Genomic DNA, 25,145 nt, shown 5'->3' with positions numbered 1-25,145 from the left:
TTGCTTTCAAGAAGAAATGATTCCCAAGGTTAAGGAGAAATCACATCTCACACTGTGAATGTTTAGTGAGATGATCGCTACATTTTTTTCAACAACAAAAAAGTGTCTTAATTCGATAATGCTATCTTGTAATCCTCTCTTTCCACAATATACAAGAACATCCTAAACAGCAATAATAACAACAAATCTGCTGGGATTGCAGTGATACTGAGTTGGGTAGAACTACTTTCCTGTAGATACAATGCTTATTTGGTAAGATGAGGAGAGTGGATGGATGTAGTGTTTTTAAAACATGGCTACAAATTCTTGACATTTCTCCATGAAATTTCCTCCCTTTTAATATGTGCTGGCCTTAGGAAGTAACTGGATTCTAGTGCATGGAATAGGGCAGAACTGCTGTGAGAATGCTATGCCTGCGGCAGAAAATGTGATACAGCTTCCATCTGACTTTCTCTCGGGAAGCTCGCCCTGAGAACCCAGCCAGCATGTTGTGCAGATGAAGAAGCCCAGGACACACAGTGAGGCCTCCTACAGATGTTCGCGCTGAGACGGCCCCAGTGGGCGTCCCGGCCAAAACCCCGCTTCAACTGCTACACGTGTGTGTAACAGCCTTTAGATGATTCTCATTCGCAGCTTCATGGCAACGCAGCTGATGCCAAGTGGAACAGAAATGAGCTAGTCTCACTGAGCTTCACTCAACTGCATTACTGATGAACAAAACAGATGCTGTTTTGAGCCACTAGCTTTTGAGTTGGTTTCTTGAGCAGCAATGAACAATTGGCATTGATACTGATATTCAAAATGCTGTGAGGCCACAAAGAAAAGCAATCTAAAACCTGTAGGAGTGCCTTTCCACCAGGAGGTAGGTGGAACCCGAAAGGATGTGGAGAAGAATGAGAACGACACCCACAAGAGCCTCCAAGAGACGGTTATTGGGGGCTTGCGGGCCCCTAAAGAGGCTGGCCACAAAGACTTCTCAGCTAGTGAAGAAAATGGGTCTGACATCCGGATGAAAGGGGACTCTTGCTGTGAAGTAACCAAGTAAAATCCATGAGATACATGAGCTAACGAAAGACTTTGAACTGTAAAGGAACCAGGACTTATTGTGTTCAAATGTGTTTCCCATTTACAGCCTCTCCCACATGCCCTGTTGTCAAATCATGCTAAAATAAAGAAATGGCTTCTGAGTGAAGATCAAATTCGCTGTGCTCCCAGGAAGACATGATCTACGGATGAGGACAAGACTGTAAAGCCTTCCTCAAGACTTCGAAAGTGTTAAGGTGGGGCCTTAAATTCCTGGAAGGCTCTTCAGAGGAAAAGAATTTTAAAGGCATGGTCCTACAACAGCTACAGGAAGCCCAAGAGCTTATCTCAAAACAATGTATGACGGTGGCTTTTCTAATGGCACGAACCCCAATAAACTCTCACGCAACTCCAAGTTTTTAGGATAATCAAGTAGCAAAAAACCACCTTGTTACCTTGGACTAATAAAAACCAAGAGAGTGAAAAATAAGAGGAGGCCTGTGGGTCTTAGGCATTTGGGTGGAGGAATGACGCTGAGGGAAGAGCTGCAAGCACAGGTCATTTCTTATGAAAAGGACAGAACAAAGAGCTCACAGGGGACAGCAAAGGGCCATGGAGAAGCATTGGCATGATTAGGACTAAGTCCTAATCAAAGAACGGACAGCACACATCAGGCTGTATTTCAGAATTGCTATGGACCAACGTGCCTTCCACTTTCTATTTCTGCAGGGGAAACTTCAGCAGTCGAGCAGAATGTTGGGTGTGTGGGTGGTAGATAACTTGTCTCTTCCTTTCTCATGTTTTCATATTGAAAGGAATTGTCCTCAAGGGGCTTTATCCTAGAAACCAAAACCCAGACCCTTCATCCCCATTTGCACCAGACTAAGATGGTAAAATCTTAGATTCGGACCTGAGCCTGACGCCATTAAATTGAGACTTGTGGCGAGTATTGTGTAGGGATGAGTGTATTTTCCATGTGGGGGGAATATAAAGAATTGTGGCCAGTGGACAGATCAAGGTGGTTTTTAAATGTGTCCGTAAATTTTGAAATATTCATTGCATAAAACCACTGGAGTATGGGTCAACATTAGTGACTTGCTCCTAATGAACAGAATATGTTGAAAGACATTCCGTGTGAATTCCAAGACTCCTTCACAAAGGGCAACACAGCTCCTGTTGGTTATGTCTCTGAGGATCTGAACCTTGGAATCCAGCCCCGTGTTGTGGGGAGGCTCGGGCCACAATGCGAGCCGGGTGTTCAGGTGTAGGTGTTCCTGCCGTCTGCTCCAGCTAGAGAGCCGACCAACAGTAGGCACCAACTACCGGATACATTGCTGTACAAACTTTCAAATGATTCCAGCCTCCAGCCATCGAGCTGCCCCAATTGGAGCTGAGGGGAACGGAGACAGATGGCCCTGGCCACACTCTTCTTAAGTATGGATCTGTGAGTCAAATAACTGTTGTTTATTTCAACCACTCCATTGGAGAGTTAAGGAAAAAAGAGGCACACCTTCTGGATTAAAAAAAGAGATAATAGTAAAAGTAACTTTTAAGTTATTAATTACAGATATCTTCTTTTATTGCACTTTGCTGTATTGTATTTTGCAACTATGTTTTACAAATTGAAAGCTTTGGACAATCATGCATTTAGCAAGTGTATGAATACCACTTTTCCGACAAAGTAGGATTACGTTTGGCAGTTTAGCAATGAAGTACTTTTTAATTAAGGTATGTACACTGTTTATTTAGACATAATGTTACCACACACTTAATAGACTACAGACTAGTGTAAAATAAATTTATATGCACAATTCTTGTGATTCACTTTATTGGGTTACTAGTGTATTGCTGTGGTTGGAACCAAATCTGCAATATCTCCGAGGTATGCCTTTAGTCTCCTTTATAGTGGAATCTAAGTAATGTGGAGATTGACTTATTAATGACACACAATGCTAAAGAGAAGAAGCAGTGAATACAAGAAAGGCATAAGAAGTTTCTCAAGGGTTCCCTTCAATGACAGCTAGGCAGGTAGGCATCTTTAGAAGCTTCCCTCAACGTACAGGATTAGGAAGACTGGCAAGGAGACATATGATTTCTAGTATGATAGTTGTAAAACTAGAAATAGCCAGTTAATAACCAAAATCAAACCTTTTTCCTGATTTCCATTCCCTAAAATTCTAAAAGAGATAGGCAGCTTTCAATATTTATTCATCAATCTAGTACTCAATCTTCACTTCCTTTTCCTCGCTGAGGAAATGGAGTGCAGTATGGAATCATTTTTAATCTCAGTAGTAAAACAATCATAGTGTCCTCTGGCACTATTTAAATACAATCTCTCCTTTACCGTACTTCAAGCTTGTTTGTATGGGAAGGGAAGACCATGTCTTCTGTATCTTATACCGAAATGCTTCTCCGTATCACACAAAAAGGCTTTGACATTTCATAATTCACATCACGAATCTATTATTTGTTTCTGATTAATTACTTCCTGAATTTTAACAGCTGTACTCTTGAAATGTTTTCTTTGGATGGGATGAAATATTTATTCCATTAATTATATATGAAGCTAAAGGTACAACTATGCATCTCAATGTGTTTCTGAGAATGTAGGATCTATGCCAAGAACAAGATTGGCACCAGTGTTTCAGAAAAGAACCGGGTCAAACAGAATCTACTTTTCAATTGCAAGATGATGGATTAGAGAGATTTCTAAGAAGGAAAGCAGATGGTCCAGGTTTCATCTTCTCCTTCCTAGACAGTGAAATCTATGGAAGAGGCTATGGATTAGGAGATAGACAAAATGAAGAAAGTTGTCCACCAAGTATCAGATCCTATTACCGACATTTGATGGAAATGGGAGTGAAAGGGAGGCACTGGGTTAAAGATTAATGTTTTGAATGAAGAAAACAAAAGAAATGAGTCGACTTTGTAAGCCTAATATCCCATCATGTCATAAGGTCACCAAGGTCTGCGGGCCACAGGCTCCATCCAGAAGCAAAACATCTCCACAGAAGTGGAATTAAAGGTAGTCCCCTACATTGACATTTTATTATTCCATAAGGCATCTGGTAATATGCAAGATGACTGGGGAAGTGTTCTCATAACATTTGATTTGGTAATGGCGTAAGGACAGATCTATAGATCAATGAATCAAAATTAAGGATCCGAAAATTAACCTCATATGTAGAGCCGAGTGATTTTTGACAAGGGTGCTAAAAAATCCAATTGGATGTGAATAGTCTTTTGAGCAAATGATACTGGGTCAACTGGATATCCACATGCAAAAGAAAAAATTAGAGCTCTACATCATACCAGATATAAAAATTATCTCAAAATGTAAAAGCTAAAATTATAAAAGCTTAGAAGAAAGCATAGGTATATGTCTTCATGAAAGAGTTCGTAATTGAGTGTTTAAAAAAATAGATTAACTGGACTCCATTAAAATAAAATGTTTCTGTGCTTTAAAGGATACCATTGAAAGACTAAAAAGGCAAGCTAATGAAAGGGAGAAATATTTGAAAATCCTATATCTCATAAGCGATTTGTATCCAGGATATATAAAGAACTCTTACAATTCAACAAGAAAGAGACAGTGCAATTTTAAAAGGGCAAAGGAATCGAAACAACAGTTTTTCAAAGAAGTTATACAAATGGATAATAAGCATGGGAAAAGATTGCTCAGCATCATTAGTCATCAGAAAAAACTACATCAAAACCACAATATGGAGCAGCGAGTTCACTAGTGGTTCCCTAGGGCTAAGAAGAGTGGGAAGGGCAGACTGGCACACGGTGAAGGCTAACAGCACACAGATACTTTCCAGGGTGATGAAAATGTTGTAAAACTGATTGTGATGATGACTGCATAAAGCTTTGAATACACTAAAAGTCACTGCACTGCATACTTTAAATGATGGAACTGCATGCTATGTTCATTATATCTCAATGAAGATTGGAGCCAGTGCTTTGGGGTCATGCAACGGTGTCCTTCTTGGCTTTAGATCACTAGCCAGGGTTGAGACATAGGAGTGGTAACAGTATGCCCTTTTATAGAAAAATGATATAGAAAATAAGCTATATTTTTCACTGCTTGAGTCTGTACAATTAAGAGAGAAATCAATATTGTACTGCTCAAAGCATTGAGTGGTTTATATTTCCCCAAATTAAGTGATTTCTGGGTCCCAAACGGATTACAAATTACCTTCTGTTTTAACCTAGTCATCTGAATAGCCATTTCAGATTGATTGGGTTCTAAATCTCCAAGGAAACTAACCTGTCCATTTTGACTGTCATGTAGCATCCTTGTATTCTGAAAGAGGGTCTTCAGTCTGCAGAATTGTAGAAAACGAGTAAGTCAAATTCTTTAAGAGTAAATGTTTAGTAATTATTTAAAGAGATGATATGTCTATCATACAAAATAAACAAATCTATAAATTATGATCCTCTCCTATTTGTTCCAGTATAAGAGTTTGAAAGCATACTAATTAAATTATAATCTTAGGTAAGTAACATAAAACAATTGTGATACATATGATACAGACTTCATATTGTAAAAATGTAAGGCTCTTATAATTAAAGTATTATTAATATCCACTTAAGATTGTTAGTATCAAACATATTAAATATCAGCTATAAACCAGAGATTAGTATCCAAGGTGAAGAAGAAAAGTATAATATATGTGGATGTTTTGAAAAGACACCAAAATACCATTCGGTGCCTACTGACCACAGTCTACCAGAAGAAAAGAAAGTACGTACCAACAAGAGATCATTCAAAATAGAAAGAGAAATCGGAAAGAAAAATCTGAAGTCTGAGTGGAGGGGAAAGGAAAGGGGCAGGGCTTTAGAAGAAAGGAAATTGGAGAGATAATGTGTCACAGTCTCTTCGAGTCTGTTTTACGAAGAGATCTTTGCTAGCACAAAGTTAACAAAATGAGAAGAATACAAAACAATGCAGAGAAAGACAGTGACATGGGAGAAAAAACACTGAGGAGAATCAGAGAAAAAACTTCATTCAGTAAGCAGCAAGTAAACAGAAAGCAAGCCACGTGCGGGCTTCCCAGACGTTGGGAAAGATTCCATTATTATCTGAGTGAGATGATTACTCATCTCATTCTTTTTTAAGTCATACATATGGTTTGGTATGTATGACATATTTTATAACTGAAAAAAAAGTAGAAAGAACATAGAAGCCAAATCAATAACAATTCTGATGTTGTTAAACAATACCACAGATAGGTTTTTAGACATTAAACTGTTAGAATGCTGAAGGGAAGAACACTACCAAAAGAAGGAAAGATCACCAAAGAGAGCACAGACATCCTGCAGAAATAAAGATTCAAGGGAGACCAGGAAGAGTGCAGTTGACAGTATATGCAAAAGACACGGTCATTATAGTTTTAGGAATCATTCAAGAGTAGGTATAATATTTTGGCATTCACACAAGTTTGTGCTGTGAGTTTCTGATGTAAATTCGTAAGTAGGATAACTTGTTTAATTATGAAAATTACAGGTATGAAATACATTTGTACTTAGGTTTTCATAAAGTAAGAATTATAATGAAATAGTAATTAATGGTTGACATGATCTGAAATATTAAAACCTTACCTGGTAACCTCTGTCTCTAATTCATCATTTTTCTTCTTTTGTTGATTCATATTATATTGCAGAGATTCTAACTTCTCATAGTACTTTAATTGTTCCTTTTCATCCTCAGACTTTGAAAAACATTTTTAAAGAAAGTTAATTTTAAAAATCTAGAGACTCACTCTTCTTTCTTTAAAATATGATTCCTCATGAGCTCATGAGTAATATGTGTACACAGGTGTATAAAATGTAGTTGTAGACCTGATGCCAATAAGGACAGAGTTCAAAAACAATGACATTTCTTAAAGCAGCTGAAATGGATTTTACAGTGTCATCATTGGTTTCCTGGAATTTAAATTGCCAAACTTTCTTAAAAACAGAGGCTTTTACATGTAAAAATACTAAGTGTTAAAGAATAGATTTAAATAGTGGTTCTCTTTACATTTTAGTTTCAAGAAATGCTCCCAGAGACATTTTCATCAACATTTCAAGATTTTACAGGGTTTATGGAATCACATTTTCGTATGATAATCTTTGAAAACTTCCTGTGCAGTCCCCCTTACATTGTGATAATCTGACATGAGCATCAGATGAAGACTCTCATTCTCTGTAAGCGTTCTTCCATAGGTTTCAATTTCTCCTTTTCTAGTAAATATTTTTCTCTTTAAAGTTTATCTTCTCTATATTATGTAAAAACATAACTTTTTCTTGATTCCTGTAACTTTTTCTGTCATCCTGTTTTTCTCCTTAGACTCTAACCCTCTTTAATATGTGGTCTCATCCCCAGGTCCATATTTTCGCCACTTAATCTCTTCTTTTACATGAGAGCCTGACTTTCTGTCCTTATAATTGCGCGAAAACATTTTTCAGGGTCATCTCTTTTAGTCCTTGTCCTGCTTTACTTCTCAGCAGCAACTGATAAGGATGCCCACACCCTTTCTATAGTCTTCTCAGCCCAACTCATCTCTAAACAGCAGTCCTGGTGGTCAGGCCTTGACCCTTTTCTCTTCCTCTTTTTAAATGCTCTCAGTTCCTTACATCCCAGTGCTTCAAACCACATTCCCTCATCTACAGTGGCAGCCTTGACCCCTTTACTGAGGTCATCTGTACTTTCCTTTTTCCCCTGGAGCTCCTCATAGACAGTGTCCCTCAACCACACACTCATACACCATGACTTGCTGTGGATCAGCTCATCTGGTACATTTCATGGGGATTCTTATCACTGTGACTGTGAACATAGCGTTATTTTCAGATCTTGGCAGCTCCTCACCCTTAGGATGTTGACCAGCATACTTTGTCCTGTTTTTCTCTCAGAATGCATACGTTTTTCATAAGGTTCACATTATCTACTATTCGCCTTTCCATTTTTGTTTGCTCTATTGAATAACTTCCTATTCCTTGGGACCTGACCTGACCTATGGAAGTGTTCTGAAATTCCTTTCGCAAGTACACTCCACCATCTTGTTTGAAGGCTTAAGTCAGTTGGAGCTATCCTTTCTTCCCAGTCCAGATGCTTCCTCTCACATTGTGTGAATCAAATATCTTAACCCAGGTACTATCTCACCTGGGGGGCTATTGATCGAATTCGTTGAAACCTGTCGTAATTAAACTTTTGATTTACAGGGTAGACCTTATGGTGGCTGATAATTCTGTCGAGATCCTAATTACTTCCCCTAGGAACCTATCGTCCCTCATTATTTTGGTATAAGCTTCATCAGTTTTGGGTGTGCTTACAAATTTTTCAATTTTTTGACATTCAATATTATTTTATATTAATTTTAGGTGTACAGCATAGTGGTTAGAATTTAAGTAATTTAACAAATTGATTCCCCTGACTCATCCAGTACCCACCTGGCACTATACATAGTTATTGTCATAGTATTAACTATATTCCCTATGCTTTACATTACATCCCCGTGACTATTTAGTAACTACCAATTTGTACTTTTTAACCCCTTCACCTTTTCCACCCTGCTCCTAACTCCTCTCCCACCTATCACCCTAAATTACCTAGTACTCATCTGATGCCATGTGTTGTTATTGCAATATCATTAATACATTCCTTGTACTATACCCTGGATCCCCATGACTACTTTGTAACAACCAATTTGTACTTTTTAATCTCTCCCCTTTTAACCCACTTCACAAACCCCCTTCCAGCTGGCAACCAACAAAATGTTCTTTGTATGTATGAACTTTTTTCTGTTTGTTTGTTCTGTTCTTCAATTCCACTTAGAAGCACAGTCACAGTGCATCTTTCTCGGTCTGACACACTCCACTCAGCACTGTACCCTCCAGGTCCATCCACACCGCCACAGATGGCCAGAGCCCATTTCCTTCTGTGGCCAAGCAATATTCCATTGCATACATGTATCATCTCTTCTTTATCCATTCATCCATTGATAGGCTGCATGCCCATCTTGGCCATTGTAAAGAATCCTGCAGTGAACATATTGATGTACACATCGCCTCGAATTGGCATTTTTCGGTTTCTTTGGATAAATTCTCTGAAGTGGGATATCTGGGTCATTCTTCAACTCTTGTGATAGCCTTTGTTTAAAAGTCTATATTGTGTGATACAAGTATTGCTCCCTCGGCTTTTTAAATTTTATTTTGTTTTCATGAAATATCCCTTTATTTTCAGTCTCTGTGTCTTTTGATCTGAAGCAAGTCTGTTGTAGGGAGCATATGTAAGGATCTTATTTTCTTATCCTTTCAGCCACCCTGTGTTTTGATTGGAGAATTTAATCTATTTACACATAAAGTAATTGTGCATAGATATGTAGTTACTGCTATTTTATGATTGATATTTTTGTTCTTCCTTTTTTGTTACTTTTAAAGAAGTCCCTCTAATATTCCTTGTAATACTGGTTTGGTACTGATGAACTCCTTCAGTTTTTTTTTTTTTTTTCCTCCAGAAAGCTCTTGATCTGTCCTATGATACTAAATTATAGCTTTGCTGGGTAAAGAAATCTTAGTTGTAGGCATGTCTTTCATCACTTTGAATATTTTGTGCCAATCCCTTCTGGCCTACAAAGTTGCTCTTGAGAAATCACCTGCTAGTCTTATGGGTGCTCCTTTACAGGTTACTAACCGCTTTTTTCTTGCTGTTTTAAAAAGTCTTTATTTGCCTATAAACTTTGGCATTTAATTATGACGTATCTTGGTATGGGCCTGTTTGGGCTCATCTTCTTTGAAATTCTGGGCTTATATGTCCATTTCCTTTACCAAGTTAGGGAAGTTCTCAGTCATTATCAAGTACATTTCGAATTCCTTCATTTCTTCTTCTCGTAGTACCCCATATGATAATGTTGGTATGCTTGACATTCTCAGAGGTCCCTTAAACTGTCCTCATATTTTGGATTCTTTTTGCTGTTCTGACTGGGTATTCTCTGCTACCGTATCTTCTAAATCACTCATTCGATTCTCTGCTTCATCTAGTCAGTTTTCATTCCCTCTAAGACATTCGCTTTTTCAGTTATTTTATTCTTTACTTATGACTGGTTCATTTTTATGTTTTCTATCTTCATTTTTATGTTTCCTATGTCTTAGTGGAAGTTCTTCTTGAGGTCCCTGAGCATCCTAATAACCAGTGTTTTGAACTCTGCATCTGATAGATTGCTTGTCTCTATCTTGCTCAGTATTTTTCTGGCGGTTTCTTCTGTTCTTTTAGTTGGCATGTTTCTTTGACTCCCCATGTTGGCTCCCTCCTTCTGAATGTTTCTGTGTATGAGGTAGGACTGCTGTGTCTCCCAGGCCTATCTGAGTGGCCTTATATAGTAGGTGTCCTGTGGGGCCGTGCGGCACAGCCTCCTTGTTACCCAGAGCCGGGGGCGGCAGCTCTGCCCCTTGTGTGAGTTCTCTGTGCTCTCCTGTTGTAGTGCAGCCTTGGCTGCTGTTTGCATGTCAATGGGAGGGATTGATGCTCAGACTGTGTGGTTGTGAGGACTGACCACGACTACAGTGGAGGAGCTGTTTTTGCAGGGGCTGCCCCTATAGAGCAGGATTTGCTTTAGCAGGGCACTGGTGTCTGCCCTGTGTACACTTTGGTTGTGTCTTTCTGGGAGGCACCAGAGCGGTGATGCTCCTGCTCTGTCCAAAGATGGCCACCAGGTATGTCAGCCCTAGGGACTCCTAGAAGTGGCCCACCCCCAGGCCTAGTTCAGCCGCAGCCTATGTCCTGCAGAGGGCCACCTAGCTTGACCACAAAGCAGGATGCAGATGGCGCCACCTGCACCGGCTTTGGAGGTGCCTCAAGAGTTCCAGTTATGAACCATAGCCAGCTTCCATTAGTGCCATCTTGGGTCTACACAGCAAGAAGTAAAGGACAGCTGAGGCCACATAACGCTTGTTTAGGTTTTGTGAACCTTTGAGAGATTTTAGGCAAGTCTGCAGCATGAGCCAAGACAGGATGTTTTTTTTTTTGGAAAAGTCACTGGAAGAAGCTTGGGTTGGCTCTCAAGTTAGGTGGGGCAGGTTCTCAGGGAATCACCAGGGTGGGTGGACAGTGTTAGCCAGGTTGATGTAGACTCAAGAGATGGAGGCCGTCTATGTCTCACACTGCAACAGGTGATGGATCAGTACAGAAACAATGGATTCCACAAGCACCTCTGTGTGGGAAGAAGCTCCCCTCCAGCCATCACCCTAAAGGCAAAAAACTTAGTTCCTCCCCTTATATCCCTGAACTACTGCCCAGTGTTAGAGTTCAGGGCAAATGAATCTGTCAGTTAGTAAGCCCATTCCAAGCCCTATAAAAGAATCAACTGGGACTCTAGCCACCCTTTTCATCTCACCCAACCAGAATGACCAGTGGTTTCCACAGCCAGAAGCTATGGGGACATCTCTCTCTAGCATTGGAATCCTGGGCTAGGATGCCTGGTGTGGAGCTGGGACGTCTCACACCCCTAGTGGACCTCGACAAGCAAGATATCCCTCTAGACTTCTGACAGTCGCACAAGGGTCTGGCATCAGCTCGTTCTGTTTTTCTGCTCCTCCTACCAGTCTCGAGGTGACTTCTTCTGTATGTCCCTAGAGGTAGGACGACTTTGGTTGAGCTAGACTTCAGGTGATGCTCAGTGATGATTGTTCTGTAGTTTAGTTGTAATTTTGATGTGGTCGTGAGAGGAGGCAAGCATGGCATTTACCTACTCTGCTATCTTGACCACAAATCCCCAATTTTTCAATTTTTGATGCCTTAATATAATAGATTTCTCTATAAAGCTGTGATGTGACAACTCATGGAACTCACATTCATGTAAGACTCCTTATCAACACATTATCATGTCACTCATATGAAAAGTATGTTAGCAACATAATGTGACTTAATTGACAAGAAGTCTAGACAAAAATTTTTTTTCAAAGTTTCTTTGGCCACAAGAAGGACCATCAGAACAATCTTCTGTTTCCCTTGATGGGCATGACTGTCTAATGAAATTGCTTAGACCTGGCTACTGTGACTGAAAGACACCAGCTGGAAGGTACATCTATGTCATTGGTCCACCTCAGGGGTCACAATGCGATCTTATGATGAGAAATCCTAGGGAGCCTCTCCTACAGAGGACAGGAGGATGGCAGAGGAATGTTGCTCTGCTTAGGAAAGATAGTGACACGTTTTTCACTGTCCATCAGGAAATTGTCATCCTGGATGACACATCAATCTTTTCTGACATCGAACTGTTCAATCTTTAAAAGCGTATGATTAACTCAAGTGAGTGGAAAAAGATTAGTTTCTAAACTTGCAAAGCTAGAAGCACTATGTTACTATGTAAGGACTTGATTGGGCATTCATTTCTACTTTTACACTGGCATCTCTTTTCTTTTTCAAAATCCAACAAGGAGAAAAGTATATTCTTTTCAGGAAACATTTGCCTAATGACCCAGTATTCGTTAATGATGAAGAAAACAAATTAGAACATTAAAAGTAATTCATTCTCCAAATCTCACTAAAGGGTTTAGATTTCAAGGGAAATTTAGAATTCTGGATCAAATCATTACTCAAATGCCTGGACTCAAACAGATATTTGTAGTCCGATGTTTGTGGCAGCATAAATAGCAATAGCCAACAGTTGGAAAAACCCAAATGTTGGACAAACGAAAGGATAATTGAAACATGGTGTATGTCAAATGTTGCCTTTAGACTATCACAATCTTTTTCTATAAAAATCTTACTACAAAAATCATTAATTTTATGAACTGAGATTTCTTTCTCTGTGGAGAGGAATTACGTTACTCCCAGCAAGTAGTATCAACATGAATACAGTACTTTTATTAATGAGACTGTTCTTATTGTCTAAAATATCCTTATATGGTACTATGACAGACATAGAAATTCCTTTGCAGTATGACAGAAATGAAGAGATTCACTTACCAAACTTGTACCTGACAGGTGCCTGTGAAGTTGTTCGATTATGCCCATTAGCTTTTGAATTATCAGTATTAGGTCAGTATTTTCAGCTTCAAGCCTAAAGTGAATATTTTGACATAATTATTCTCACACATTGACTTTAAAGCATACCACATAATCACTGAACAAATATCTATGGTGCAACTACATAAAATCTTACAATTTGAAAAGCGCATGATTTGGCAATTGTGCTATTTTTCTAGTTGTGAATTTTGCATAATGTGCAAAATTAGAGATAATGTACACAAATTATTCTTTTCAAGGTAGCTCAAAGCTGACATTTTGACCCAGCTTCACACTCATGTGTTTATTGTTATAACTGATCTAATGGTCATACTACACTACACATCTGCTTTATAAATACTCAAGTTATTTTCTGTGCTGCTTTAACTTATACTTTTGCACGTGATCTTGCATCTTCTCAGTGCATCGTGCATCCTCTGGATGTCGAGCTCCTGCTTCTTGCAGCTAAAATAAAGAAAAAGTTATGTTTACTGATGATCTATGACATCTGACAATTAAGTTCGCAAACCTGTTGCAATGATGTTGCTCCCCTTTTTTTATATATATGTGAGGGACTGTTCATTATGAATTTCTACCAACTGGACACACAGTTAACCAAGTTTACTCTTTGGAATTGCTTAAAAGATTGTGTGAAAAAGTTAAGACGACCTGAACTTTTAGCCAACGACTCATTGCTCTTGCATCACGACAATGCACCAGCTCACAGGGCACTGTGTCTGAGGGAGTTTTTAGCCTGTAAACAAATAACTGTATTGCAATACCCTCCCTACTCACCTGATCTGGTCCCCAGTGACTAAATATGTCATTATCCAAAGATAAAGAAAATATGGAAAGGAAGACTATTTGATGACATTCAGGACATCAAGGGTAATATGATGACAGCAATGATGGCCATTCCAGAAAAAGAGTTCCAGAAGTGCTTTGAACTGTGAACTAGGCGGTGGCATTGGTGCAGAGCTTCCCAAAGGGAGCTTTGTGACCGCAGTGATAGTCAGCAACGAGGTATGGAGCACTTTTTCTTGAATGAGTTCTCACAATTATCATACCTTGTGGTACAAATACCCAAGAAATCAAACATACTGTATTCCAAGCATCCCATCAACTCTAATTTTAAATATTCACATAAGTGAATTACCAGGCTAGTCCAGTGATTATGAAAGTTAACAGGCTACTCTTGGGGGCAGTCAGATAGTCATGGAATAGTTTGAGGGGCAGTAACTAAATAAGAGCCCAAATGCCTGGGTTTTTATCCCAAGTCCACCAGTTATTAGCTGGGTGACCTTGAGCAAAATACTTAAATTTTTTGGGTCTCAGTTTCTTCATGTATAAAATGAGACAATAGTGGCATCTACCTCACTGGGATATTGGGAAGATTAAATTAGGGAACATATGTAATAGAAAAGGACATGGCACACAGTAAAATCAAAGGGTTTGCAGTTAGCATTATTGTTGCTGTATTTTAGGTTCTAATAAAATTTGATATTTTACACAGATGGGATGCGAATGGAAGTGGTCTCTTACACCAGTTACACTGAAATCATTCATCAAACTATCAGCAATGTCAAAAAATGGGGAGCATTAAGCCCAGAATATAACCCCAGTACTAAAATCCTTTTACCAATTCCAAGAGCCAACAGTACATTTTCTCTGCTTGTAATAATGTATACGTTCCTATGTACACTCAGTGTAGTCCATAATGAGTATGGACTACAATGCAAATACCACCTCCTGGATTGAGCATACAATTTATATGACCGTGAGAGGCAGGGTAAAGCCACTGATATGGAAATAACGGACTCTAGTGCTAAAGCCAACTTTCCAAATCAATTCCTTCCCAGCAACTGGTTCTGTGGGGATGTGTCAGAACTCAGAGGAGCAGATGGAAGCAGCACGCTCTGGCAGATCAGAAAAGCCGTCCTCCGAGCTGTAGTTAGAATGTGCTATCGACCTGTACACCCTGGCTGGCTGCAGACAGGAAGGGCTGGCTCCCTTTTATTTTAGTTTTTTATTTTTATGGACAGGGGGAACATGAGCATTTCACTGAACAATTTTCTATTGGAGATGTGCTTTCAGTTTTATATATAATTGTGAGAAATATTTTCAGAATAAAAGTTTAATTATATCAATGTCTCCAAGGGGAAGTATTGGTTTGGTATAAAATATTTAATTTTATCCTAACAACTGTTGAAGAAAACATTTTCAATTTATGCAAGGATAGGTGCCATCACATCAAATACTATTTCCCCTTAGACAAACTTATACTTAGAAAGACAGAATTCTCTCTCATGAAAAATTGAAACTATGTCAAATTTAGGGCTTGATTGCTCTGCACAGACTATCCGACAAGTGCTGAGGAACACGGGTTCAATGAGAGTTCAAACAGTCAGAGAAAGCTTCATGGAGAGGCCAGATTGGGAGCCAGAAATCCGGGGGCAGGGAAATCAAAACACTGGCTCCCACCATAACTTGTAAACTCGTGTTCATAGCAGAATTATTAACAGCCAAAAAGTGGAAACAACACAAAGTTCCATCAGCTGATGAATGGGTAAGTATTTTGTCCACAAGGTGAAGCAACATTGGGCAATAGGAAGAAATAGCTCACAACTGATGTGTGCTACAACACGGTGGAACCCTGGAAATGTGATGTTACGTGAAAGAAGCGAGTCACAAGGGACCTCACATCGTGTGATTCCATTTACATGAAATATCCAAAGTAGGCAAATCTACAGAGACAGAAAGTAGATTGGTGGTTGCCTGAGGCTGGGAGAGACAGGAAGATAGGGTGACAGCTAAGGGATGTGGGGTTTCTTTTGGGGGTAATGGAAATGTTCTATAATTGTGGTGATAGTTCCACATCTCTCTGAATGTAACAAGAGATATTGAATTGTATATTTTAAATGGTGAAATATGATATGGGGATTGCATCCCAATGAAGATTAAAAAACACACAAATATAGTGAATCTGGATTATTTTCTTAATTCTCTATTGTGGGTGTGCATACTATAATGATCAACATATTTCTACACTTTTACAATATTTCAAAAATGAAAACAAAATGAAGGAAATGCCTACTTCAACTGGTTTGTATACTGAACTTTCTGTACAAGTTAGTTTGAAGTCCATGAAATATATACCAATGCTGTAACCATTTACAAAAGTGATGATAAGAAATAAGACAAATTTCTGAATCGTTCTAGTAAGCATTATCTTCTGATTTTAAATGGCTGCTTCATCCTGGTAATGGAGATATCACTACAAAATATTGTTTAGTAGGAAGAAAGTCTCTCGATTTCTATGAGGAATGCTGCCTATTTCTCAACGTTACCAAGGGTATAGATATAAGAAAAAACATACGTTGCAAATAGCAGGATGGAAGCCAGAGTTTAAGGAAGAAGTGCATTATAAAGATAATAAAATTATAATAAATTAATTACACCGAAAACACAAAAGAAAGCTGCCCTTGAAAATCAGGGTCTTAAAACACTTTATATTAATCAACTATAGATGAACTGTTGACAGGTTACATTTCACACATACCTGACTCCTGATATGCTCTAATGTCTTGAAATCCTGTGTCTCAGCTTCTGAATTCATACGGTAACGTGATCTATCCTCCAGTGAAGCCTCTGACATAGACAGTTTTTTTGTGGAGTCAGGTAGCTCTTGTTGAAATCGTCTCCCAAGCATCTAGAAAGATGATTCTGTTAGTGATCTTATAATCACATCTATTAAATTATGTTAAAATTTGCTAACTCTAACATATTAATATAATATGTAACTCGAAAAAGATCACCCCATGCATCAGTTCACCTTGTTTTCTTCTTTTGGACACAATTCTGTCTACTGAATCTGGGTAACACACAGAAGGTGTTATCCTGCTGCCCACTCACTATTACGAAGGTTACTTGAACAACAGATTCAGCCCCACTCTCCACTTCCCCTGATGAAGCCGCAGAGCTTAACAATCTACTGACATCTCAAGGGGAAATTGGTATGTCGGTGGGACTAGCGGTCGTCAAGTATACATTGTGGAATGTTTTCCCCCTTTTTTTATCACAGGCTTAAATTGACTTCACAGGTCCTCACATATGCAGTCCACTGCTCACAACCTTCCAACAGATTCCTGTATCTTAGAAGAAAAGCAAACTCATTCCAGTGGTCTTCATGGCCTGGACCTCCCTTCCTGCTACACATGAATCCTGCCTCCCCTCACTCGTCTGAAAATGGAGACCCAGTGCCAAATTAATAAATCAGAGACTGCTAAATTCTCTTTGAAATGGACAAACTTATGTCCAAATGATAGTAAATGGGCCTTGCGATGAGAAAAATGAATTTGTAAAAATATTCAAGGACAATTATAGATAGCAATGGGAAGATTAAATCAAGTAGAGTTTTGATAAAACTCCTCACATTTGTCCCAAATTATGATTTAATGAAAAATTAGCTGCCTTTAAAGAGGTCACAGGTCCTAAGAATACATTATTTGAGACTGAAATAGTTCCAATTTATATCAAATTGACATGAATAAAAACAAAATTATACCAACTAAAATGTGGAAGAAACTACTGAGGGAAAGGGACAGCATCTACACTTCAGTTCATGTGGGAAATCTAGAATTAACTCTCTAGGTAATCCACTTAATTGAACCTCTATCTCTAAAAACTCAGTTTGCATAGGAGCATTTCCATTTATCTGCTTCATAATGGTATTACAATGTGGTAACAGAAAGATGAAAATTATTATTGTAGCAGTATAAGACTAAATCATTCATATCAATATGTATCTAATAACAATTTATACCTTAAAATTTCATAGTCAACACAATGCCTTTACTCAAAGTAAAGCACCTCACAGGTCTAAGTTTTGTTTGCTGGATACAATGTATGCTTTTAAGCTGTTAGAGCAAATACATTTGTAATCTATATATTTTTAATATTCTGCTAGATTCAACATTTAGCCATCATCAAATATTTGAACATTGAATTTTCTTTCAGGAAATGTGAAAACTATCTTTCTGGATACTTACCTCTCTTTCTGATTTATCGTTTTCATACTGGCACATTCTTCCTTTCAAGTGATTCAATTTGCTGACTAACTCCTTAGGGCTCTCTTTCACCACTGGATCTTGTTTTTCACATTCAGCTTGACGCACTGTTCTAAGCCCCTGAAGCTGCTCTTCAATATTCATTCCTGACTTTTCATTATTGTCACTTTTGTGGAATGCATCATCCAGTTGCCTTCGAAGAAGCATGTTTCCACTCTGTAGGTCAGATCTTTCCTCCTTTAGGGATTCCAGCTTTCCAGTATACGGGTTCAATTTTTCTGGTTCCCTTTGATTCATGTGTTCAATTTCCTCCTCTTGACACTGAGTTTGGTTTAGGTCTTTCAGTACAGGTTCAGAAACCAATGTCCTTTCTCTGACATCATATCTTGCGTGAGGGAGCTCAGTGTCTAAGCTATTGGATTTACTTCCAGCTTTAGGAAGTTGCTGAGAATGAATCTCACTGTTTTCTTTTAGGTTACACATAGCAAACCCGATGTTGTCCACGAAATGCAAGCATTTATCTCTTAATTCCTGGAAAGAATTTTGTAGGGGTCTTAATTGCTTACTAAACTCATGATGATGGTCGGATTCCGCTTCTGTTTTCAATCTTTCTTTGCTTTGTCTTTCATTCTCCAGTTGAGAGTTCAGCATTGTATTCTCAGCTGTTGGGACATTAAGCTGTCTGTTATATTCAAATACTGTTTCTGTTAGCGTTTCGTCATTCTGTTTTATTGTCTTTTGAAGACGGTCCTTCTTTTCTTTTACATTTGCAGTGTCCTCAAAGTATTTTTTTTCCATTTCCTGCTTCTGAGTTATGAGTGTGTCCCTTTGTAGTCTTAGTATGGCGATTTCATCCTGCAACACGTGATTTTCATGCAACATGTCTTTTGCTTTTTCGTAACTCTCAGAATCCTAAGTAAAACAAAGGAGACTTGTAGCTAGCACTCAATGAAATGACATATCATGATATCCTCTGAAATTAAAGAAGAACCTAAGTGTTTATATAATGAAAAGGTTGCAGTACGTGGATATCCCACTGTAAAAATACAATGCTGAATCCAAACCTCCAACTTTATACGAGCATAAATTCCCCAAAGTTAAAAAAATAATAATATAAGATGCTGAATCCATGAAAGTGAAAAAGAGAATTTTAAAATCATCAGAGAATTTTAAGAGTCTCAGAACTGGAAAGGCAGCAAACCCAGAAGGCATCAAATAGAAGATTAAGAAGTCTGACTACATTTTAAAATAGAGGTCACCGTGTGAATATACACCTATCCCACAGTAAGAGTATTCACTCTGCATACATTTGGACTGATTACATTTCCTAGAATTTTTTTTCCCAAGAATACTCAAAAGATATTCTACTTTTCTAATATTTTCAGAGTCAGTTGTAAGATGAAATCTACTAATCACTGATAAATCTAGGCATTACGCTAAGCACTTCTTTATACATCAATGAACTCTTCGTTATCACAATTTCAAATAGAATGATTACAAAGATGAGCAAGTTCAGGATTTTTTCCCAGGACTTTGGACTCTACAATAGGGTGCTTGCTGCTCTTCTAGTGTAAATATATAAATTCAAAAGAAGCCTTAGATTTCAAAAAAAACTCAGGGTAAATAGGCTAAAAATTATAGAGCTCTTCTTAGAAAATAGAAAATTATTGTTAGAAAATATTTGCTGCTGCTTAAGTGTTGTTTCCTTTTCATAATGTTTAAAGGAGAAATAAATGAGAAATAGGGGAAAACACACTGACTTCTTTGAATAAAACACTCACCAATAAATTATCACTAAGTATGCATCATGGCATACAATTTTCTTCAAAAGTTCCTAGCACTGAAATAGGACTCTACTTGGAACAAATTGTTCCTTTTCTCAAAAGTAGGAGAATGAGATCTAAAAGATGGTCTCTGCACTGGCTATACTTCTACTCCTTAAAAACAGCGGAAGTGAAAACTGACCTCTCTACTAATACAGCAAGGGGATGAAATCACTGCCTCAAATTGAAACTTCTGTTATTAGTAACAATAGTTTTGAGATTGTAGAAAGCTCATCGATCCCTGTAAAAAGTATTGAAAACCTCCCCTTTAGATGACACATTGGGAACGTCACTACTTGACTGTTGGACATAAAAGGATTTCAATCAAGAATATCATTTATTGCAATGGACCAAAAATGTCACTCTCCCTAAAATACACACACACACACACACACACACACACACACACACACACACACACTTTTAAAATCCTCTACAATTCCCATATGTACAACATTGGTTTTTAAAATATGTACATACACACATATTTGAAAATGACTAAACAAAATACCTCAGAATTCATTTTCTTAAGATTTATTTCTGTCTCCTTTTGTTGTTGAAGGCAATTGGTCAGAACTGTGTCATGTAATATTTTGTTGTCCTGTTCTCGGGAAAGTGGCCTCTGAGTGTTGTTTTCCTCTTGTACAACCTAGAGAATCGAATATGAACAAAGAAAAATTAGAATATAACTAAAATTTAACTGTTAAAAATCTTAATCTACGTTTACTTACTCCCAAATTATCGGACTTTAATTAGAAAGTGAAAAATAACTTGCCTTAGTCTAAATTAGAAGAAAAACATGAATCCGCAAAACTAATTTTGTCACTGTTTGAACTAAACAATTGGTTATATGTTAAATCCACCCAAAAAATGAAACAGTAGATGATTTTTAATGTCACAGAGGCTTTCTCATTTAAAATAGTTCACCTCACCATGTCTTAAATAGTGAGCCCCTACAGTGAATTTAAGAATATCTTTTAAAGATTAATAACTGGAGAATAGGCAAACTTTAATTAGAAGCCCACATCATTAACATCAATCAGTAAGAGAAGTAAATTCCTAAATATTAATTCACATTATACACTATGAGTGTTACACATCGTGTTATACATTGATATAATTATCTGTTGCATCCAATTCTAACTTATTCAATACCCACTAGTAAGAGCAGACAAAAAATTAAATCATATTTACTGATTTCCTACACTGAAAGAAAAGATATTAGAAAGTTACTGTTTGTGTCCTAACAACCAAAGGTCCCATCCTGAGAAGATGTGATTCTCTTAAAAAGCAGTTGAGTTGAGTGCATGACCCCATTCTCTCCCTGAATGTAGACGCAGAGTCCATTACACAGAGGTCACAAGGAAGAATCCATCTCTAACCTTGGCCTTAGTGACCAGCCATACGGAACTGCACATTTTGAACCCCTGAAAATCATGACTCCTTTCACGTGAGCCTGAATCAGTGGCCATCATTTTTACATGGTTCATAATTTCAACTGTCTCATCATGTGATTCAGTATTTGATGTTACTTTCTTTTTTATTTAAGGGAGTTATAAAAATTAAAGGAGCAAACAACATTCAGGACTTTATTATTATTTTTTTTGCCTCAATCCAAAGATAAAGTTGAGCTATGAATATCTATAGATTCTAACAACATTTTAAGTTTTGTAACTAGTTCAAATGTTATAAATATCATTCAGTTATGACCTTTTGACTCTAAAAGGCTAGCATGGAAGGTAATTTCAATTGGACTCTATTATATTATTAAAGCACAGAAAACCATATTATACTAGAAATTTAAAATTAAATTTCACATACATGTGTGTAGTTCTTTTCGTTTCCATCAAGCCTCGCTTGTCCTTCCTCTGATGTCATTCCTAGGTGTTGTCCTGCTGACAAATCTATGTATTAGTTAAAACGAACTACTTAGAACAATTAGATAAAAGCTATAATCTTTATAAATACAGAAAATAACATCTTATCAACTGAGACTTCAAATTAAGCGTCATCTTTTCCTGAATATTTACTTTACTTAAGAAATACTTCTAATTAGCTAACACTTCTAATTAGCTAACAAACCATTTGGGAAATATGAGATGTCACAAAGTGAAAGGCATACAAACATGTCAAAAATTCATCCACAAATTCATTCAATGAACATCGATAGAAAAACAATCAGAAAAAAACCCTACAATTTAGAAATGCAGTACAAACACATCGAGTTGCACTATATACTCTGTTCTCTACCTCGTAATATACCTTTTGAACAACACCCTAAGATTCAACTGCAATGTCATTCATTGTTTCCAGAATGACTTACTTCTGATGCATTTATCAGTGTACACCCTTCCTTATATCTGAAATGTTTTCCTCTACTATTCTGAAAATTTCTTTTCACCTTTGAGGATTCAGCACTGGGGTTTAAGGAAGAAGACAGAGAAGAGGAGACAGACTGCGGACACAGCTGAGATTCCCATCACTGCTGGGAAAGTCAATTCTAAAATATATAAAGCCATAGAAAATCCAAGAAATATTTGATTGTTGGTTTCGGAAGGTGCTTTTTCATTTACAATACATACAGTTTTAACTGATACTTTTGAATTCAGAATATAAAACTAAAGCTAAGAAACTATGTTTTGTTTCACTAGGCAACCTTTAGATCTTTATGAAGTTTTCCCATCTGGTCCTAATGTTCTAAGTATAATTCTGCTGCCCACTCCCCAGAGTATGCTAAATACTAGCCTAAAGGAAATCACGCTTTCACCTCATTCTCTTTCTTATTTCCATATGTTATTGTGGTTCAGGAAGAATGCCAATGTCTTGCTAAAAGTCATTCTGTTTGGCTGTTAAGTTCCATAAACAGAGTAAACATGAAGTAGATTTTGCCACAAAATGACTATTGGAAAGTCAGAACTACGATCAACCTACATAGAGGTGGGCTAGAGTTGAACACTTTCTGTTTCTTTATTTCCTTCTTTGCTTTCTCTGTTTTCTGGTAGCTGTGATTCACTCAAGTCATGGAGCCTATAATTACATAACAGAAACACACCTACAATCTGAGTCTCTAGTTTATCTATTACGGTCATCTGTCCAAACTCTGTGGATGCTGACAGAGTTTTGCTCATGGAGTGTGATGCAAATGGCCTTTTATCACCAACTTTCCAATCCCTGCATCTTTGACCAGTTTCATGATTGGAGGTCAAAGAAGTAGAATCCCAATCTGAATTCTGGGATTAAGTTTTCATTTATCAGGATGTAAAAATAACACAAAGTTGACTATCTTGTAAAACTTCCTTTTTCAGAGAAGCAGTCACACGTCCTCTTTTCCCCCAAACACACTATTCCTTCAGAATACATTTTATTTTAGGTGTCCTACACTTGCCATTTACATAGGTAAGTTTAATTAACTATTGTCACGCAGCAATTTCTATTACATAATGTGTTTCCAATTAAATATTTCCTTCTTAATAGTTAAGATGGTGCAGGGTATGCTTTTTTTTGTTACTGTCAAAAGTTATGTGTAACCACTTAAGTTTAAATATGCATGACAAACATGGGTTTACAAAAACTTTTAATGAATCGTACTACTTCAAATAAGAAACTATTTATTATAAGAAAATGGTCTTTTCTAAATGCTCCAATATCTTCAGAATTCGTTTTTAAACCTTAGATAAATAGATATTCATATGACAAATTACAGTCCTGGGCGACCTTATTGTTTCCAAGGAAAAATGGGATCAAACTGGGTCCCCATGAGCTCCAAAGAGTACAGGGCACCATGAGACAGAAAACAAATACATAACAAAACATTTTCCTTTTGCTTTTTAAACACAATCTCAGCTTAAATCTATGAGACAAGTGAAAGAAAACCACAACAACTGTAGAAGTGAAGCTTTAAAGCCTCTTTTATCACTTCACATCCAGGAAGCCCGTACATCATTTAAAACGGTGGTTTCCAATGTCATGTGAGAATCCGTGAAGTCCCAAGGTCTGTCAGTCGAGGGGCCCGAAAAGGTCAAAGCTATTTTCACAGAAAGACTGAATGTCATTTGCCATTTTCACTCTCATTCTCTTCTAAGTGTACAGTAGAGTTTTCCACAGCCGTGATATCACAGCTCTGATGGTGACATCATAGCTCTATGGTTACTGGGTCGTAGCTCCAATGGCTCACGCAATGCATGACTGTGTGTGCTCGTATTTTAAATTGTTCAGTTTTTATTTCTAATATTGTAACTTTCTATGGAGACTACCGACTTAAAAATATTCTTTGGAATTCTCAATAATTTTTAATAGCATAAAAGCATCCCAAGGCACAAAAGCTTCAGAATGCCTTTTTTCAAAGATTGTGTCTACCAAATATTCATTATCATTAATTACTTCTCCCATTTTTAATAATCGAAGACACCATAGGCGCACGTACACACATAGCCAGTGTCTGCTCAGCAGAACATCTGGTTGGCTTAAGACCATCAGTGTCACAACACTAAGAGGAAGTAAAGTTAAAACACAAATGACATGGTAGCAACTGAGGCTTACTTGGGTAAACGTCAAAATTCAAATGACCATTTGAAACGCTGGAAGTATCTTCCAGTTTGATTATTAACCTCTGAGAACCCCTATTAAGTACAGGGGTTCCAAACTGGGACATTTAGGATATCGAAACAAGAGGAGAAACATTTTAGTGAAGTCACCCTTTTAAAATCTTGTTTTCTTATTCCTGTCGATGTCTTTTTTCTCAAACATCGATACCAACAATGACATCACGTTGTTTATGTGAAATACTTCAATTAAATTTGTAACAAAGGAAAGTAAGTCTGAATAGAAGACTGTGAGCACGTCAAATGTCCTTGCGTACTCCTTCCCAAAATTAAATTGGTATTACACAGTGTACCTGGTCTGAAGGGTTGCACATCGTCCATTCCTACAGCTCTGTTAGGAACAGGATCTTCCACTTCAATGCTCGGCTGAAGGGGTTAGGAAACAAGATGATTAGTAATTAATGGACACTTCACACCATCTCTAGTTAATAATTCAGGATGAAAATGTTAAAGTTATCACCTCCAAGAAAAGGATTTTTTGAAAAATATCTGTTTAAGCATATATTAGGTTCGTGCAAACGTAATTGCAGATTTGCAATTTTTTTTAACCTTTTAAACCTCAATTACTTTCACAACAACCTAATACTTTGATAAGTGTACTTGATATAACTGTTAAATATTTCTAATGACAGATTTGTTTTTT

At 37.5% G+C, this 25,145-nt stretch overlaps 1 protein-coding gene across 1 annotated transcript; it reads right to left on the bottom strand.

Annotated features, from left to right (window-relative positions):
* Positions 1-16,532: 16,532 nt before the first annotated feature.
* LOC308495611 (ankyrin repeat domain-containing protein 26-like) lies at positions 16,533-20,550 on the bottom strand (the record flags this gene model as incomplete). The annotated part of the gene is made up of 3 exons (XM_081080578.1): positions 16,533-16,721; positions 18,061-18,990; positions 20,413-20,550. Coding segments are annotated over 3 exons (1,257 nt in total), but the record flags the coding sequence as incomplete, so codon positions are not given.
* Positions 20,551-25,145: the final 4,595 nt, after the last annotated feature.

Source organism: Rhinolophus hipposideros (assembly GCF_964194185.1).
Source record: "Rhinolophus hipposideros genome assembly, contig: HAP1_SCAFFOLD_40, whole genome shotgun sequence".
Lineage (NCBI taxonomy): Eukaryota > Metazoa > Chordata > Mammalia > Chiroptera > Rhinolophidae > Rhinolophus > Rhinolophus hipposideros.
Note: the sequence above shows the minus strand (reverse complement) of the source record. Positions and strands in the feature narration are given on the sequence as shown.